Source organism: Apteryx rowi, unplaced genomic scaffold, assembly GCF_003343035.1.
Source record: "Apteryx rowi isolate R43461 unplaced genomic scaffold, aptRow1 scaffold_31, whole genome shotgun sequence".
Lineage (NCBI taxonomy): Eukaryota > Metazoa > Chordata > Aves > Apterygiformes > Apterygidae > Apteryx > Apteryx rowi.
Window position 1 is genome coordinate 4305590 of NW_020449530.1, and position 18588 is coordinate 4324177.

An 18588-nucleotide genomic window follows, 5' to 3' on the forward strand; every position below is an offset into this window, starting at 1 on the left:
AGAACTTAAAAAAAAAAAAAAAAAAAAAAGGAAAAAAGGAGAAAACAGAATAATTGCTGTTTTGGGGTAAGACAGGAGAAAAGAAGTACCTTGAAATAAACCTGTTAAAACCTTGTGAAGAAAATATCTTCTTTGTTGTGAGAACTCACCCTGAATAATTCTGTGTTAATTACAAGTTTCTGAGCTAAGGTGATAAAAAGGTGTGCTTTTGTAGAAGAAAAATCTTCAGTACAAACAGCTTCTCAAAATAGCATCTGTGATACGGACCTTTGCTAGGATGGAATCACTCCACACTATGAAGTAGTACCTAGATCCTTTATTATTGTCAAAGATCAATTTGCCTATTGTTGGGCAAGACAAAAATCACTAATATGAGAAGCTTAAGATCACCAAGAGACAGGCACAAGGAAAACAAGGGACTGAATTCCAGCGCAATATGTAATTGTAGGTGGGGCTGGCAGTAACATCTATTAACGTCACCTAAACACTTCCCTTATAAGACCTTGGTTTTCATTGCTTCTAACACTGGTAAACAAGCAGTTCAGGCTGACTTTTTCCATAGTGGGTGGCTACCCAAGTCGATATTTTGGGAAAACTTCAGCCAAAAGAGTATTCCAGAATAGCATTACCATAGTCCTTAAAAATGTCTGTTATATTGCCTGTTAGAAGTCTTGAGATCTTTTCTACAAAATACTGATATCTAAACAGGAGGTAGCTTTTGAACAGGAAAATACCTTCTCTGTCCCTGTCAAAATCCACCTGTGTTTGGATCCTGTCCAAATCCATCCCTATCAAAATCCACTTATATTTTGTTGTTGCTTTGGATCAGTTTGCATATGCTTAGTAGATGCAATTTCAGCAGCAAATATTCCTAAGTAATCCCTCCTTACCAGGGCTGGAGCGGAGCTGACTTGTAACCCAGGGGTGGGAGTGCAGTGGGAAGTCCAAGGCAAAGAGGAAAAAACTTCACCAAGCAAGCAAGAAAGAGCCTGCTAGGGATGGGAGCTCTATGGTCTGCAGAGGGTTGCACCTGAAGCTGGAAAGCTGCAGGGTACGGGGCTTGACTGGCCGGTTGGGAGGATGAGAGCAATCTCCAGCAAGGAGCTGGAGGAGAGGAAATTTGGGGTTGGCCAAATGTTGGAAAAGGGGCCAGGGTAGAGGTCAGTTGGGAGAAAGACTGAAGGGAAGAGAAACTAGGAAGGAAATTAGAAGTCAGAAATATGCCCAGAAAATGAAAATTAGAATAGCTGGCAAGGAGACCTGGAAGGGAATGAGAAGTGGAAATAGCCTAGTGAGGTGAGACGAGTAGGTTTGGGCTGGGACAGGGAGAGCAGTGGAGCCCGCAGGAGACCTTGCTACGTGCTCATATGAATTTTCGCCTGCCACAGGAGGGGCAGGCAGCCCTATTTTCCTGCTTTATTTTAAGTGTTCTGGAACCTGGAAAACCTGGACAGAATGTGAAATGTTGTGTTCTTAACATAATAAATCCTCACCAAATAAATATTTATTTGGAAGCATGTTCTGTATTGGAAGTAAAACGGAATGAGAGTGCACTCACCTCAAATGTCATTTCTAGGTGGTTTTTAGGAATCTGCATTATGCCCGTATCTCCTAGTTCTCCCGAAACACAAATCCATGGGTTTGATGTGGTTATTGCATTGCTTAATTTTTTGATGGGGATTATCACTGACCTATATGGGATCACTAAGAGCAGAAGAGGAGAAAAAAAAAATTAGTCTTGATCATTCTTTTTCAGTAAATACAGTTTATAGAATAAACCATGCTTCTCCCTTGGAGACGAGTTCCATGTCTCAGTAGCGTTATAAGTAAAAATCCTGCTCAGTACTGCCCGTAAAGGGTGAGACAAACCAAGAAAGCACCCTGCTGCGGAGGCAGGCACTCTCCTTGCGCAGAGGGTCACAGCGGCATTCCCAGTCTAGACAGCTGGCCAGCTACGAAACAGAAAAAGCTGGTCCGCAGTGCCGCTTTTGGGTCGTTTCCACATGCACTAATTTCTGCAAGCAATCTGTAGGAGCCGCCTTCATGCAGCTGCTTGTTAAATCTCTGTCGTTAGGAGACGGCGGCTCTCGTAGCTCTGCAGGGGCTGCAGCGAGAGCCCCCAAGAGCCCGTCCCCAGGCCACCGGGGGCTTCCGGGGCAGGAGGTCCCAAGCAAGGCTGCAGCTTGGCGCTGGCACTGGGGTAGGAGGGTGCAGCGTGCCGGGCTCAGGTGCCGCAAGGTGGTGCTGCGGACTTGCGACAGGCGCAAGCATTCACCTTGCAGCGAAAGCCGTTCAAAGCAAGGGCGACCTTCTTGTTTATTGGAGAAAAAAAAAAACAAAAAAAAATTTTTAAGGGAATAAATCTCATCTGTGTCAAGCCACCCCTGCATGGTGAGAGTAGGGCACACAGAAGGTTATATGGGGAACTGAGAAAATCTGAAATATTGGCAAGGCTGGTAACGGCATAGTCAGACCAAAGCCTCAAATCTGAGAAGTCTCTGTGAACATCTCCCACCCCCTTTTTGTTTTGCAGGTTTTTTTTTTAACCTGCACCATTTATATCTGCTTGAGACAAGAACAGCCTCCCACCCCAGTTTGGATTTGACTGCGAGAAATTGTATGCTAGTGCTACAAAACTGTTTTTCCTTATGTTTAAAAAGCTGCTTTTGGATAAAATAAGCCAGCCTTTTTTTTTTTTTTTTTTTTTTAAATGTGCTGTATGATGACATTGCACTCAGGAAAAAATCCTGAAATTCCAAGCACTTGTCCTACAGGGGAAAGCTGCCAAGCAGGATGCCCCAGAGAAACAAGGTAATCAAGGATAAATAAATCTCCTTGCACTGTGCTAGTTCTGAGGGGATTTTTTTTTTTTTTAAGAGGAGAAAAGTGGAATGAGTGACTATTCTGACAACCAAGTATAACTTGCTTCATTTCACTGTAAGTGGATAAGAAAATGAAAACTAAAGTCAGTCCAAAAAATTAGGTCATCTCATGGGGTCCTGCCTTCTCAGCAGCATCCAGCGCTGGAGGGACAATAAGATTCGTGTTCAGGTTTTGATCCAATCTCTCCTCTCATTCTTATAAGACAGGAGGAGGGAGGGAAATCTTTTGGCCATTTAATGAGAGAGAAAAAAATGAAAAATATACAGGGCAGCACAAAGTGCCTTGTATTTCATCCTCCAAAACCTCCATCTCTTTCTTAGTTTGCAGAGATCAGGCTGCTAGGATGTACATTCAGTGAAGGCCAGAGAGAAGCATTAGGATATAGTGGGCCTTTCTTGGAAGAAAGATGAAAGAGGACCATCTCAGAAAGAAAAACTCCAAGTGCTACAGCACTCTGCTGACTACTCTCCTCCGCTCCTATCCACAACACTCCCACACAACCTTGAACTCCAGCTGGTTTCCCAGAGCAACACCCAGCCCCAACGATCCCAGCAGCTATAACCAAGGTCTCAAGATAAGGGCTCAGCTAGTCAGACAACAGCAATATCCTCTCACACACATCATGACAGCAACTAATTTTTATTCAAGGGGAGTAAAACTGATTCTCCAACTCACTGATTGTGGTGAAGACGCTTGTGAAGCAGAAGTAATCCACCGCGTTGAGCGACAGTAGATGATACAGAAACTGTTCCCGTTCTTCTTCGCAGCGCAGAAAAGCGTAACGCTTGTAAAGTTTCCTGATAGAAACAAATACATTGCTGTCTCACTGAAAAAGCACCACACATCTTAACAGGTCTTGGAATACCAGATGAGGAGTTGGTCTTCACCAGAAGCATGAAAAGTGAGATCCTCAGCTAATATAAGCTGCTGGAAACCCATCGCAGCTAATAAAAATACACCTATTTACGCTAATTCCATTTCTAATCATTTTTATTTAACAAATGCAATCCCTGACAGAGATGCTGATTATGCTTCCCCACATCCACAGGCTAGGACCACTATCACAGAACAACATTAATTGGACTTTGTTTTAAATGTCTGGGGAGGGAATGTACACACATGACTGCGCAAGTGCAGGGACACAGAAGTCAGTCCCTCAGCCCTGTTGGCTATTCCCAACTTCATTCATCTGCAGCAACACCAGCCTATGTGTAGCTGGAAATCTGATATGTAGGTAGGTCTAAACGCAATGGCCTTCCCAATCAAAATAAGTGCCATGCTAAATGTACAGAAGCCTTAGGGCACATCTGTGATGCAGACAGTCCCGTGATGGCTCTGAAGGACAGACACAGCCGAGTCAGGGCCGCGCTAGGTCAAGTGCCACGCTGAGCACTGAGCCCGGGTCAGACTGGCTGTCTGAGCATTACCCTCTACACTGTGCATGTGTTTCACAGACCATGCTGAGCTCCATGATGCCTTGGCTCAACTATGGAGTTAATCTCTTTAAAGCATCAGTTTTGTTTATGTTGCATCAAAGCACAGATATAAACTAGCACTACCCACAACAGCAGGTCTGAGCCAACACACAGCATCCCCATTTAAGCCCATTCAGGCTTTCCCCTTATCATCCCCACCATGGAATAAGCTTGCCTAATTCCCTGATCTTCCTTCCACTCCATCCTCCAACAGAGAAAGCTAAACAGAAGGCATCAAAAAAAAGAAAGTGACAAACCACGCTAGGTACCATCCCTCCACTCCTTCAGTTTTGAGACACCAGTGCACAGAGCCATCACATCACCTCATCTACTATTCCTAGCAGATTTGAGTATTTGTTAGCTTCTGGTGTAATCATTCACATAACTCATCACAAAGCCAGTTCTGCTACAAGCTGCATGCTTTAGCTTGGACATTTTCTTTTCAGAGGATTTGTTTCTTCTAAAGGGATTGCTGTGAGGGGATGAAGTCAGGGAACATCTCCACAAGCAGCTATGCTGGCAGACCACAGCAAGCCTTAAGTGCCTGTGTGCACGTGCTTGCAAAAGGAGGAAAAAGTAGGAAAGCTAAGAGACTGGGAGGATTGGCCTCTAACCCAGCTCATCTGCAGTAAGGATGAGGGCCTGCAATTCGCTTGAGCCAGTCTAATGCAGGGCTGCTGGGAGAAACGGGGCGTTCCTGCCCCTGCTGCTTCATTTGCACAAGATACAATGATTGAAGGGCTGTCAAGTGAATTGGATCAAACGCACTGACCTGACCAAAACCTAACCGCTTCTCCCTCCGACGTGCAATTAGTTTTCCAGGCAGATTAGCAGACTTCTGCCCCACTGGGTGGGCAGTACTTCCTTGATCAGCCATGCTCTGCTGTTCAATCCCATCCAGACAGAAACCACAGTACCTGAAATACCTGAAGACGTGAAAGTGAAGCTTTGAGAACAAGAGCTGACTTACTTGGCAAGCGCCTGGTTGGAAAGCAGCTGCTTCAGGTGCTGAGACAAAAGCTTCTTCTCCAGGGAAAGCCGTATCCAGGCTCGGGCTCGCCCCACATCTGTCTTTATCTCACTCATGTTCTGAACATGCCTGAAATGGGGGGAAATAAACCCATCACAAAAATCCTACGTGCTCCAAGTGGCAGCATCCAGCACGATGCAGCAGCCAAGTTGGGAAACGTCTCCTGACAGGAGCTGCTGCAGGGCAGTCAGAGCCAAATCCCACTTCCCAGAAAGTGCAATAAACGTTCACACAATTACTGGTAAATCCAAAAACCTGGGTGAAAACAATTTCTGGAGAAGCTGATCCCTAGAAAGAAAATTGTACTGCTTAGGAAGAAGCCTTGAGTCCAACCTAACCGTGGACAGGTCCCTCCCAGCCCCTGTGCCCTGCCCGGCGGCACATGCCCCCAGCTGGCCTGGGGACACGGCACTGTGCAGCCCTTTCCAGGTGCTGCTGCCTGCAGCTGGGATGCGTGACGGTGCACGCCTGTGGGACCGCTCGGCTGCTTTGCCTCCCTGCGCTGGTGTGTCCAAGCAAGCAGCATAGATCTGCACATCGCTGCATTGCCTGGGGTGGACGTCCCCACAGATGCTACCTATACTGCTAAAAATGCAGCCACCTTATGAGGTCCTGTTACACTGCAGTAGCTCCCTCAAGATGCCAACACAAACAGGTACATCTGCAAGGGCAGAGGACGGGCATCTTAAAGAGCTTCTTCAAACCACAATGTAGTCTGAAGATAAGTCTAAATACAAGAGTGATTAGAAACTCATTGGCTCTAACAGACCCCTCAACAGCAGCAGCAATGGGAAATTCCAGGAAAAGAGGATTATTAGAAAAAACAAGTCACAGGCACATTCCAGAAACACTTAACATTACCTTGGCCCTAGCCAACCTACATCAGACAGGCCTGGGAGTCTAAACAAAGTCCTTCCAGCAGAAACAGTGCAGACTGCCTTAAAATACTAGTTCCTTTATCCAAGGAAAACACTTACAGCAAGATCTCCCCCCTTTTCAGGGAGGTAACAGACCCTCACATAAGGGATTAGCTAACACTGAGCAGCCCACAAGCTCCACATGCTTGGTTTGTAGGAAAGCAAAACTGTTTCATAGGGGCTTTCTTTGGTTTTGCCCATCTTTTTGAAAACTTCCCATATTTCAGGTTGGAGAATGCCAGAAGCTCTAGTCCTCAAGCACAAGGAGCTTTAGAGGAGGAAGAGAACTGCCATGGCAGATTGACGCTGCTTCCAAAAACTCCCCACTTAGTTAAATAAATAGCAAGAAAAATGAGTAACAGTTTCCAGCAGGGGAAGGAAAGGGCTGCAATTTCTTAATTTTTACTCAGTTTGCATGTTAAGTGCACAGGCAATTCAGAACTAAACTTTTGTAGCAGGCTCAAAGTCTCATCAGCTGAGTCTGAACTGATCTTTGTTGCCATTTACTTCCAACTCCTACGTCATCCTTTAAGGCCCCCCGTGCACTGCAGAGTGTTAGGAAATCTGGCTATGTTTACTCCAAAGAAAATCCAACAAAGCCATGCTGTGACTGATGCTTTTTACATTGACTAGTATAGTCTCACTGTCTCGTGCTTTTTCCCATCTGTCTGTTACACCCAAGAGCGTGCTTTGTGTTATATTTAGGTTCTGCATTATTTGGGAAAAATACTCTCTCTTGTTTACAGAGCTTCTAACATAACAGGACTATGGCCTTAAAGGCAGATTTACAATGTACAACTTAGCACTGTCCAGAAACACACATTAGCTCTGAACAAGTGAGGTGGATACCAGAGGCAGCTCAGCAGCACCCAGCACTGTTCTCTGCCCAGGCTCATCTACCCTAATTCTCCAAATAGCGGTGTGCCTTTCCAATACCAGCTGAGACGTTTGTATCACACTGCTCTGTGCTGTAGGTACCTATGTGCATCACCATCAGGAATAAACAATCAATAGCAGCAATAGTAGCTTGCCAGTGGCGAAACTCAGGTTAGTTCAAAATTCCCCTAAAAAAAAAAAAAAAGCTTTTAAAAAGAAACTTTCTTCCTCTTTTGTAACATGACACGCAGATGGCTCTCTGATGGAACAGATGAGAAGCACTATTTCTCAGTGAACTGCAAAAAGGGCACGTTACACTCACGCATGCAAGTCCTTGCCCTTTATTAGCCAGTTCAGCAGTGATGCCCCTCTTTAGCAGTGATGCCTACTGGCTGAATCACTGTGTGGATACTTGCTGCTGGCACGGGAAAGCACTTTGGGAAGCAGCTCCCTTCCTGGCCCAGAGCACGACAGCAAGCATTAGACCTTCCAGCACAGACAGCTGGGCATGTGATCAGAGGTCCTTGAGAAATAGGATGTGCACTTTACTCAACTACATCATACTGAGACACTCTCTTCAGACATTTAAAGGCTTTGAGATAGGAAGATCAAAGCACAGGATCTCCCCCCTCCCTGCAGTGCTTGGCTTAAATTACATCTAATATAAAAAGCAAGTAGACTGTGTTATTTTCCTGTGAGCAGATTCAGATACAGATGGACCCAAGCCTTATTCTGTGCATGCTCTGTACATCATCTTTACTTGTTTCTGGTTCAGACCATATTTACATAAATTGTGCATTTGGGAAAAATAAGGCTCTGCAACCATGCAGCTTGACAAAAATGTTAAAAAGATTCAGTACTGAGTCTTGGTGTCAGCAAAGGCAGCTTAACAGAACATTCAGGAACTCAAATTTATTTCATTCTCAGTTGCGAGAGTCAGAACAGCTCTATTTTTATCAGTGACCTAAGTGTAAGTACTGTATGCTCTCCACCGCACAGCAAACTCTTTTTGTCAGAGCACTGAACAGCAATTTCCATGCAACTCCCTAGGTTGGGACTAGCTTTTAATCCCATTACTAATAAAGAAAAATCTATTTTCCCTGTCAAATGTAAGCCTGGGGTATGGCGAGGCATACCCTTTGCAAATAGCTGTGCTGACAGAGGAGGTTACCGCTGCTCAGCAGGCAGGAGGCAGCAGGTCTCTGAAAACCCAGCTGATTACCACTGCAACAGGTTAAGTAGCACTCCTGTGGGTAGGGATGCAGCTGCAGGAAAAACCTGTCTGTAGCCCTGCTGAAAAGCTACTGATAGCGACAGCAGCTATGGATGCTGCAGCAGCGGCRGAGCTGGGGAGAGCGCCCCACGTTACAGACGCTCGACCCAACGGCCAGCCCTTGAGGCCAGCCGGCTCTCTCCTGCCACTATCACGCGCTATGGTATTCAGGCTGGCGAGACGAAGCTGGGCCAGTAAAGGAGATGGGGAGCCACAGCGCCCTGGCGCACACCTGCCTTGCCCGCTGCAGGTGGGGGGCCAGGACAACTTGCACCCTCCACTGGATGGTCCCGCAGGATCGCTGTGGTTTGTTACTGGTGACCTGCCGACGGGCACAAGAGCCAGCGCGGCAAGCATGGGCTTGCCTGAAGAGGGAGGACCTGCAAGGCAGGCCCAGCTGGAGCAGGGGCTCCCGCGCATTGCATGCATGCCACCGGTGCGGCTGGGAGTGCAGCCAGCTGCCCCGAGGGGAGGCCAGGACCCAAACAGGTTGCAGCAGGAGCCCGCCGAGGCTGGAAGAGTGCGCTGCGGCAGGTCCGCGCCAAGGGGAGAGAGGGCATACCTCCAACCACGCTTGTGCAGAGACTGTCCGCGCAAAAACCAAAATAAACATCTCAAATGCTTTTCTTACCACATCTAAGACGTGTGGTTTTGCGAAGGAGACAGAGGACATACAACATGACATATAGAATAGGCTCATCACACATTTGGAGCATGACTGTGATTCAGCCCTGCGTTTTAGCTTGTTTATACAACCTTGCGTGAGCCACCAAAAACAAGCCATGCTTAAGGCAATACTTAGTCCTTTAGCCATTAGTTCAGTTAGCACCACAACCCCAGCAATTTAGCTATTACCCATCCCTCTAACTTCAGCATATATGTGTGTGTGCAAGCAAACATTAAACAGTGTTCCTTCCAAGCAGGGGAAAGTATGCCATGGGATTACATATGACAAATTCAACTCACCATCTGTCTGGGATTTGATATGACCAGACACGCTTGCATACGGTCACAAATACACAAGATGCCACAAAGGTAGTGTTCTGCCTCTGTACTTTTCCCCCCTGAAAAGTGGTGGACTCGGTCTTGTGATTCAAGCGACAGAGTTCAAATTTGTAGTGGACTTTCTTGCAACTGCTTGGAAGCCCAAAAGCATGCCTGCCCCCAGGAGCATGCACGTCCTCCCACATCAGAAATTGCCTCCCTTCCTTTGCACGGCATGCAAGCTTCGGCTCCAAATCCTTCTACAGCCTTTCCCCTAACTGGCCCTCTACAGGCCTGTTGGCCTCATGGGCTAGAGTTCAATAAATAGCTGCCATGTCCCCTCGAGAGAGACTGAGATGACAGACACATGCTCAAAATGACCTCTTGACACTATATTCCTAACTACGCTGCATATATTCTCCCTCCTATTCCATCCTCCTTTGCGCCTCGTTTTAGCCCTACATGGCATGTCATATTCTTTAAAAACAGAGTGCGAGATGCTTAAACTACATTACATAAAACAAATTAGTTACACACTACAGGTGGGAAGAAAAGTCATTTTCTTTCAGGAAAGTCTGACTAATCTGTGTGCTCTCACATCTGAAAAAATTGGTAATTACGCACATGGTTAATTCACATCAATTGTTATCAATTTCTTAATTGTGCCTTATTTTTATGTGGAAGAGGGAAGTGGCATTATGAGGAACGACGCTCATGTTTCCTCACACATCAAATTGCTAGCAGCTCTTCACAGATGAGCAGTATTGCGTTATTCCTTCCCTTGTTTCTGTGGCACTTCAACCCTGCTGAAATGCTTAGCCATGGCAATCGAAGTGTCAAAACAGTGGCTGGACGTGGCAGCGGCTTGATCGAGGAGATGCCCTCAAGGGCAACTGTCTGGTACCGTCACATCAGTCCCCAACCCTTCTTACTCTTCAGTCAGGCAGGTTTCCAAACAAAACTCCATAAAACGCTCTCCAAAGCTAGCCGGTAGCTGCTGTTGTACATCGAGTTCAGTGCGCGGTACAGAGCGCTTGGGCCATTTCCCACCCACCCTGTTCACGGCTACACCCCAACAATCAGATGGTTTAGGTTTCTCTTCCAGCAAGACACATTGAAAGATGGGTGCTATTAGTGTTAACAGCTTTCAGCTGATCCTGTAATACATGCTACTGACTGTGCAATAAACTGATGATCCAGTAACTATTATGCTGGGTCTTAAAAAAAAGCGGGTATGGTTTTTAGCATTTTTTTGTATTTCATTCCTAAACTAAAAATGTTAAGCATAAAATTCAGGAATAATAATTCACTTGAACCCACAAATTGTTTTCTTGCTCTATTTTTCAAGGATTTATTTACATTTACAAATTTGCACAGGTGTTACTATTTCTCACGGAATACTAACTGAAAAGAAGAACATTGCTCAGACATTGCTAGCAGATTTTTATGTACTTTGCTTTGTCTATCAACTATACTTGTTTGCTCAAATAAAAGCAAACAAAAAGAAACAAATTCAGAGGGCACCAAGTAATTCAACACATCTGCTAAAGCATTATCTGTAGAAGTTAACTTTATTGCTAGAAGAAACTCCCTGGGGTAAACAAAAACAGAACCAAGAAAAACAGTGCATTATCCTTGTCTTTTAGCTAAAATAAATCAAGTAAATACATGAGAAGTTTTGTAAAATAAAAAGGTAACTCTCTGTAGATTTGAATGCAACACTGAGGATGTTTTAACTGTACTTTGTCTTTGTAAATCCAAAGCCTGTGAGGATCTTTACCTTATGCTACCCAATTAAAACAACAATTAATGCTTTAGGAATCAAATTATGTACCTCATATCTTGTATCAGAGAAACCCTCAAAGTAGGCAGAGTAATTCCTGTATCAGACTTTCTTCTTTCTGTTCCAACAGCAACTGTATTGGAGAAAATATATGAAGTTAATATGAAATTATACTAATGGTCTGCAATGCRTTTGTTTTACATAAAGGCTAAAATCTTCAGTTACTGAGAACTGCAATGTTTTTGTGCATTATCATTAACACTATCCTGGAAACATGGACACTGACAAAATGATATTACCTGATTATTCTTTCCTTAATCCAGCACTGAAACTGGAGATTTAAAATCTTCCTTTTTTATATGTGCAATACATTCAATTATATATATGTAGACAGATATAGGTATACAGTGAAGAGTTTTATTAAATCGCATGTTCTTATGGAAAACACGGCTGAGAAGGGCATGATAAACTTAAAGAAGCTATAGCAGCATATTAGATGCTAAGAATGTCAAGCATTTCTGTCCTTTGATATTGGAATCAAAGTGCTTTGTGATGACACATTTTGCTCTCAGGAATTTGTGCCTGCCAGTCAGATTGCTTAGTGCATTACTCATTGAAGCTCATTAAAAGGCTTTTAATAAGTGAGACTAGTTTATCCACAGATGTGTTTTTTAGGACCGATCATACATGTTCCCAGAAGTAGGATTTGAAGGATTTTGAAGGAAGCTGAATGTTGACATCCAGTCCCCTTCCAAATGGCTGTTCTCAGTTAGCCAACTAGCAAGGGTCAGGATGGGCCCACTCATGTGCTGAACACATACTTCAGTATTTAAGTTTTTTGTGAAATGCCTAATCCAAAAGGCACTCTGTAACTAAATACCTATTGCTATGAGGAGTTCAGTATCATTAATGAGAAGTACCCAGTTGGATCTGCTACTTGGAGGAGCACAGCCCTTGGAAGATGAACTGCTAAGTTCAGAGACTTTTGCTGCAACGTTGAGCAGCAGCCACTGGGCAGGGAGATCTCAAGGTCATCAGAAAACCGACCTCTCACAACAGGGAGGTAGTTTAGTGACTGCAAAAGGCCAAACGAAAGCAAAACTGAGAGCCGAAGACCCGTGGATAGAGATTAATTACACAACTTCTGAACTGTACTGTCCACCAGTACAGAGAAGGATTTATTCACAGAGGGTTTCGAGACACATCATGATCGCTGAAAGGAAAAATATCAGCTGTCTCAGCCACAGCTCCAGACTTAAACTATTCCAGAAATAATCTACAGAAGCACTGCTTCTCACACCTCACTTAACGCTTAGTATGAGTTAAAAGGGAGCAAACAGACAGGAAGCGATTCTCCAGACAGGGATAATAAGTACGTTCATTTGCCTCCAATGACGTCCAGGCAACTTCATAATGATAAAAAAAGGTCTGAAAAATTCAATGTGATATTATCAAACAAATACCTTGAAAATACTGCATGGATTTTACAYGGTTGCACTGTTCCTACCAGACCCAAGTTCATTCAGTGTAATGGGATCCCACATGGAGGGAATTGCCAAGCACTGTACCCACCTGGGGACTCTGCACTATGCTCTTGCTTCTCTTCTCTCTCCTGGTATTGAAGTAAATGGGACCACAAAGCCGATTTCCCCTGAAAATTGAATATGTATGTAGTAAGTAGGTTTAAACAAATCAGGAAAAAGAAAACCCAATGAACAAGGCAAGATAATGGGATGGCCTGGCATTTCTGTGGGCCAGAATTTGAATGACAAGAATCATTCCTTTTCTCTCGGGCCAGGAGACCTACGGAAGAGGGAAAACAGCCCCACTGAGCTTGCAATCATGCTGCTTGCCTTGTTTCTTTCAGTCCTCTCCCCAGGTCTCCCTTCTGAAGGTTGAAAGAGAAGAAATCAAGAACCTATTTGACAACATTGTGAGGTGCCTCTCCAAAAAACTCACATGATATGAACCAGGTTCTCTGAGCCCAGAGATACCTCTCACATTATATTGAAATTACTCCACTGAGTAGCAGCTTAAAAGGTACAAATGGCATTCAGTATTTGCTAAGGAGTATTGTATATATGAAGTCCCAAGTTTCCAGTTACCAACCTGCTTGACCTGCAGACCATGGCTCCAGATTCTTTCTAGCAGATCACAGAGACTAGCAATTAACGTATTTTCCTCCAGACCTGTTATGTTGGCTTCTCCATGTCCGAGCTCCACTGCTTCATGGCCCATCTTCTCTACCAACATGCGTTTAGTCTGAAAAAATCCCCCAAATTTTCTAAGGGTGTCATTCCGCAAAGGGCAGAACTTATATACTGAATTTACTTATACATGCTTAGGGAAGGTGATCTAGAGATTATCTCTAATGGTCTGGCTAGAGAAAAAGCAAATCTTTCTACAGAGACTGTACATTAAAAAGAATAATAAAAAAAAGTTTGTATTAATACTCCATAATGTCCTATTCCCATATCTTTATCTGTTACCGACCTGTATCAAAGATAGAATACTGAGCTAGATGCATTTTTAGTCTCACCCAGTGTCACCGTGCTTAGGTTACAGCTATTAAACTTTAAAACACAGGTAATACAGTATTTCACCAGCTGCAACTGATATGAAGACACATAGAAATTATGTTTTTGTGGCTACCAAAACTTCTTTAACAGTAAGAATGGCGATACTTCATTTGCTCTGCATTAACAACACGCACAACCATTGCACGTGCTGAACACTTCCTTTTTGTCAGAGGGTCTTGAGCCTACAATGTTTAGGCTACATTTAAATATGAACAATTAAAGGAAATCCTCCCTGAGATGTCTGATCATGTTGATTCTCCTTCCTGTCCTTTTTACTCTTTCCATCAACTTTGACTGCATAAACAGAAGAGTAATAGTATATATATTTTTTATTTTCTAGCAGTTGGAAATTAGAACACAAAGTAGTATCTACGCTGTAATAGTGTGGGATACCAACAGACCAACGCTGCTCCAGCTGTGAAGGAGTTTCAGGACACAGTCTGCAGCGATTTACATTCAGCTTAAGCAACAAGAAAGCAAGCACAGGGGAGGGGGAGAAGGTACCTTCATGCGACATTCCTTCAGTAACCCTTCCACAAATTTGCAGTTGGTCTGCGCAATCACAGCTGGAGAGAGGTCTGAGAGTTTGGGCTGCCTTAGATTTTTTCCTAAACTCCTCGCCTCCTGCATGTATTTCTAAAAATAAAGAGAATTATTTTAGATACTACAAGTCACAGGGATTCTCCTCATCCTAATCCTAGGCAAGCAAATGCTAGCAAAAAGGAATGAACTACTGTTAAACCAGGAACAACATTGTGATTTGTCTGATGCTTAAGTGTCGGAGAAGTGGAATACTCTTATGACAGCAGAAAAGCAAGATATTTTCCTGTGTGGTACCAAAACTGCCAATGTTAGCTAGTGAACTGTGCTGTTAACCACTAGCACAAAGTTAGCCAAAAGAAGTGCATAAAAGTGTGATACCTTCACTCAGCATAAAAATCAAAACACCAATTAAAGCGTCTTTCCATTGTTATTTGATTTTCACTAGCAAAAAAAAAAAAAAAAAGAATTAAAAGCCATTTTTCTAATTGTTGACCAGACTGTACATGAATGGAAAAATCCTTTTTAAAGAAATATGAAAAAGCAGAACTACACCTAGTGAAGGAGGAAGATTTCATGAGTTACCTTTCAACGGAACTTCATCTGGATAGTTTACATGGGAAAAAACAGACTTGTCTTCATCTCAACTCTTAATTACAAGTGAAGCTTGTTTTAAACAAAACTGATATGTAGGATCACTCATGTTTTTACTGGGGGTGGTGGTTGATTTTTTTGGACAAAAATTAGTAGTATGAAAAATTAGAAGTATGAAAATTGAGAAGCATGGACAAAAAAAAAATGGCCATGCTGTATAAAAAAAGAACCAAACTCTAACCTAAGCCTTTTAAACCTTCCTGTTCCAATACTTTTTTTATTTTTGGAGGGGGGGGGCAGGGGAGGGAATGTTGAGCAAAAAATCCAAACCCTTCAGCAAGTGTCAGCTACCCCTAACATCAGTAAGAGGTGGTCTACATGTTCAGCAAAACTAAGATGCTGGCCACATTTAGGTGTGCAAATGTGAAGGTTATCAAAAAGTTGCCCAAACGTTATTTATAAAGTTTTCGTTAAAAAGAGTAAATATAATGTTGCTGAGTAAAACAGACTTCAAAAAACCACAGTGCTCATATTTGGATGTTGGAATTCTCTGTTTACATGCAAGCCCTGTGATTTTCCCAGTGTGCTTTTATCCAATTAATGCTGCCTCTTTGGAGGGACATTATGGGGAAAGCGCCCTTCTTGCCAAGAGGAATGGATCAGACCCCCTGGCACACAGTGCTGCTGTTCAGGTGGGTTTTCTGAGGAAGGAGCAGCGTGCAGTGATGGACAACACTGCGCCTGCAGCCTTCTTAGAGCTTTCTATTTGGGGAGAAAATCATTTATTTAGCAAAAGTAAAATCCAAACACGCTGAAGTTAACTGCAATTATTCACAATTTTGTGGTAATGGGGGTGTAGAGATGTTTGGACTCATTTGGCTTTTTTGGTTACAAAATTTGGACAGGAGCAGCTTAACAACAGTTCAACAGGTCAGACAGGAATGTAGGATTGCAACATGGAAAACTGTGTTCAACTAGTTAGTAAGTGCTCAGTGAAGTAATTACAACTTCATTGATACTGCAAGGACTTAAAAATAGTTGAAAAGCTACTGTATACAGAAATAAAAATCACAGCTGATGAAAGCGTGTTGTTCAGTAAGTAACCTTGCAAGTGACTTTCATCTAACTTAGTGCACAAATTAGCAATAAAAACAGTGAAAAAGTAATACTTGGAACAACTAATTAGGAAATCTAATACTTCTTTTTAAAAGGAAGGGATACAGAAAATGCAAAGTGCGGTTATAGTCTGAAGAGTGCAAAAAATCGATAACTTTACTTTATTCATTGTATGCCTTGTTATTATATGAAAAAATGAATATAGTTAACTCTTAAAAGTTCAACAGAAGAACGAATGTGGTATGAGCGAACCAGCTGAATATTATCCGCCCGTTCATCAGTACCTGTACGCTAGCAGCTTCAGCAGTCAGAAAGCCATGCTTTCAGGATTTGGTGCCCTAGGCTGGATTGCCAGCCACCAACACGGGGAAAAAGGAAACAAAACAAAATTCTCATCTGTCAGTCTCAGAACTGTCCCGTTTGCTGGGGGGCCGGCGCGGATGCCTGAGAGCTGACTTMCCATTACTTTTCCGATTATAACCACACTTCCGATCTCTATGGGGACATGCTCGCACACCACGAGGAGGGGAGAGGCTCGGGACGCGCCGAAGGCAGCGCTCCCTTACGCTGGCAACACCTCAAAAGCAGCTTTCGACAAGAAAAACCAGAACATACCAGGCAGCACTCAGAGAAGGATTTTTTGGGAGGCCGTGCAGGAGGGGGTGGCCCCTGATCCCACTCCCAGAAGGCCATTGAGTTCTGGCGAAGCAAAAGCTCCTCCGATGGCTAAGAGGGGGCAGATACCCCAATGGCCGAACAGCCAGGAAGAAAGAGGAGACAAAGCAAAAGAAGCATGCATATGATCCACAGCCCGGAAGAAGAAAGTAAATACACGACAAGGCATCGAAAAGGCTCTGCTGAAACACACACAAGGCAAAGTTTAAGATACACTTGCAGTGTCATGTTAACAAAAATAACAACAGACATTCGCAAAGGCTGTTTTGCGGCGTTTCCGCGAAATGTTGTCGGAAGCTGTGATTCAAGAGTACGCTTGTGTGTTCAAGTTCTTTTTAGCTGAAAATGATGACACTGGTCAAAATAATTCAGCAAGATTTACCACAAAACAGCATGAATGTTGTACTTTTGCTAGTGACATACGTAAGAAGCACATGGACATTAATGGAAAAATATGGCAGAAAATACTTAATGAAGGACAAGAAACTGAAAAGACAGGAAAGAAATGCAAGTACGTGACTGACATTTACGGGATGCATGGGAGTCTCCAAGCTTTAGGCATAAAAAGGTCCCAAACTCTTAACCTTTCAAACAGGCTCACCTATGTCAGTAACCTACATTAAAGCCAAAAAGAAAAACCCTTAAAAAAAGAGGGAGCCCTGCCTCATTCGCCTCTAAACAGCTGACGTTATTCAAATACTTGACTTTTCCAAGACCTTCCCACCGGCCAGTTCTGTAGCTGCGCCTATGCAGGGCCAGGGCTCGGCTCTCTTTGTGCGGTTCCAGGACTGGGGTCTAAATCAGCAAATATGCCATTTTCCTGATGGCAAAGGGCTCTTTTATTACAGGAACACAGCTATTTTATTTATATTGTGTGCTCTGAAGCTGCACAGCATGTACAAGCATCCGCGATGCACAGTGTTTAAATGGCTACAGAGACCCACGGAAACCTTCTGGCAGCAACAAAATTGCTGGAAGTTTTAAAGCRTCGTTTGCCTAAACGCAGGCTCCTGGGTAAGAGCTGGCGCCGCCAGTGGTGCAGCCACCTACCTCCCTCAGGTCGTTGTCCAGCCCGATGTGCTCTGAGTGCTGCCGCAGGCGGTCTTTCCTCCGCTGCGCTGTCGTGCTGCGGCTGGCCCAGCGGCTGGAAAGACAGCAAGAAACAAGACATGCGTGAGGGCGAAAATCAGGAGAGAAAGCCAGGAGAACACGCGACACATCTGCAACGGGAGAGGTGAAAGCGTGAACTTGCGCACTGCAATAAATGCCCATGCTAGCTGGCAGCCCGCTTCCTTCTGGGAAAGCCGCGTGGCAGACGGGAGGCCAACCTGCGCCAAAGGGATGACAGGGCTGATGGGATCTCAGGTGAGAACCCATGTGCCCCCCTCCATGAGGCAGCATCCGCTGCGGATCACGCCGCAGGTTTTCCTTTCAAAGCCTCCCTTTCCACCAGCCTACTTTTGGATGTGCAACCACTACTAGGTAAATCATTTTATTTATTCACCCAGCAATRCCTTTATTTGCTGCATTTGCTAAAGTTTGCTAAAAGCGGTGTCTGTATGAACAAACAAAATATGATGATGTGTGTCGAGTAACAACTTCCAACAGTTTTTCTCTCTTTTGTGAGGTTTTCTTGGTACTTCTATAGTTGGAGTTACCCCTGAGAACTCTGCCATTGTGATAGTAAGTACTACAATATAGGTAAACCCATGTTTAAAGGACATAATATTAAGACTCCTGGGATTAATCATGTTGCTGATCTTCACCTTATCTTTTTTCCTCCTCATTAGGCTTCTGAATAGCACAGAAAAATTGCATTTTTGCTACATCTTCATTTATGACCAGTACAATTTTTCTCATCTT

The 18588-nt window shown here is 43.9% G+C and overlaps 1 protein-coding gene across 1 annotated transcript in view; it reads right to left on the reverse strand.

Annotated features, from left to right (window-relative positions):
• The window catches only part of DENND5B (DENN domain containing 5B), a 119361-nt gene that overhangs the window by 6587 nt on the left and 94186 nt on the right, over positions 1 to 18588 (reverse strand). The window contains exons 8-15 of the mRNA XM_026070455.1: positions 17776 to 17869; positions 14305 to 14436; positions 13331 to 13483; positions 12794 to 12872; positions 11273 to 11354; positions 5329 to 5457; positions 3559 to 3680; positions 1559 to 1704 (exon numbers count right to left, since the gene is read on the reverse strand). Coding sequence (XP_025926240.1) covers positions 1559 to 1704; positions 3559 to 3680; positions 5329 to 5457; positions 11273 to 11354; positions 12794 to 12872; positions 13331 to 13483; positions 14305 to 14436; positions 17776 to 17869 — 937 coding nt within the window. The remainder of the gene's footprint in view (positions 1 to 1558; positions 1705 to 3558; positions 3681 to 5328; positions 5458 to 11272; positions 11355 to 12793; positions 12873 to 13330; positions 13484 to 14304; positions 14437 to 17775; positions 17870 to 18588) is intronic.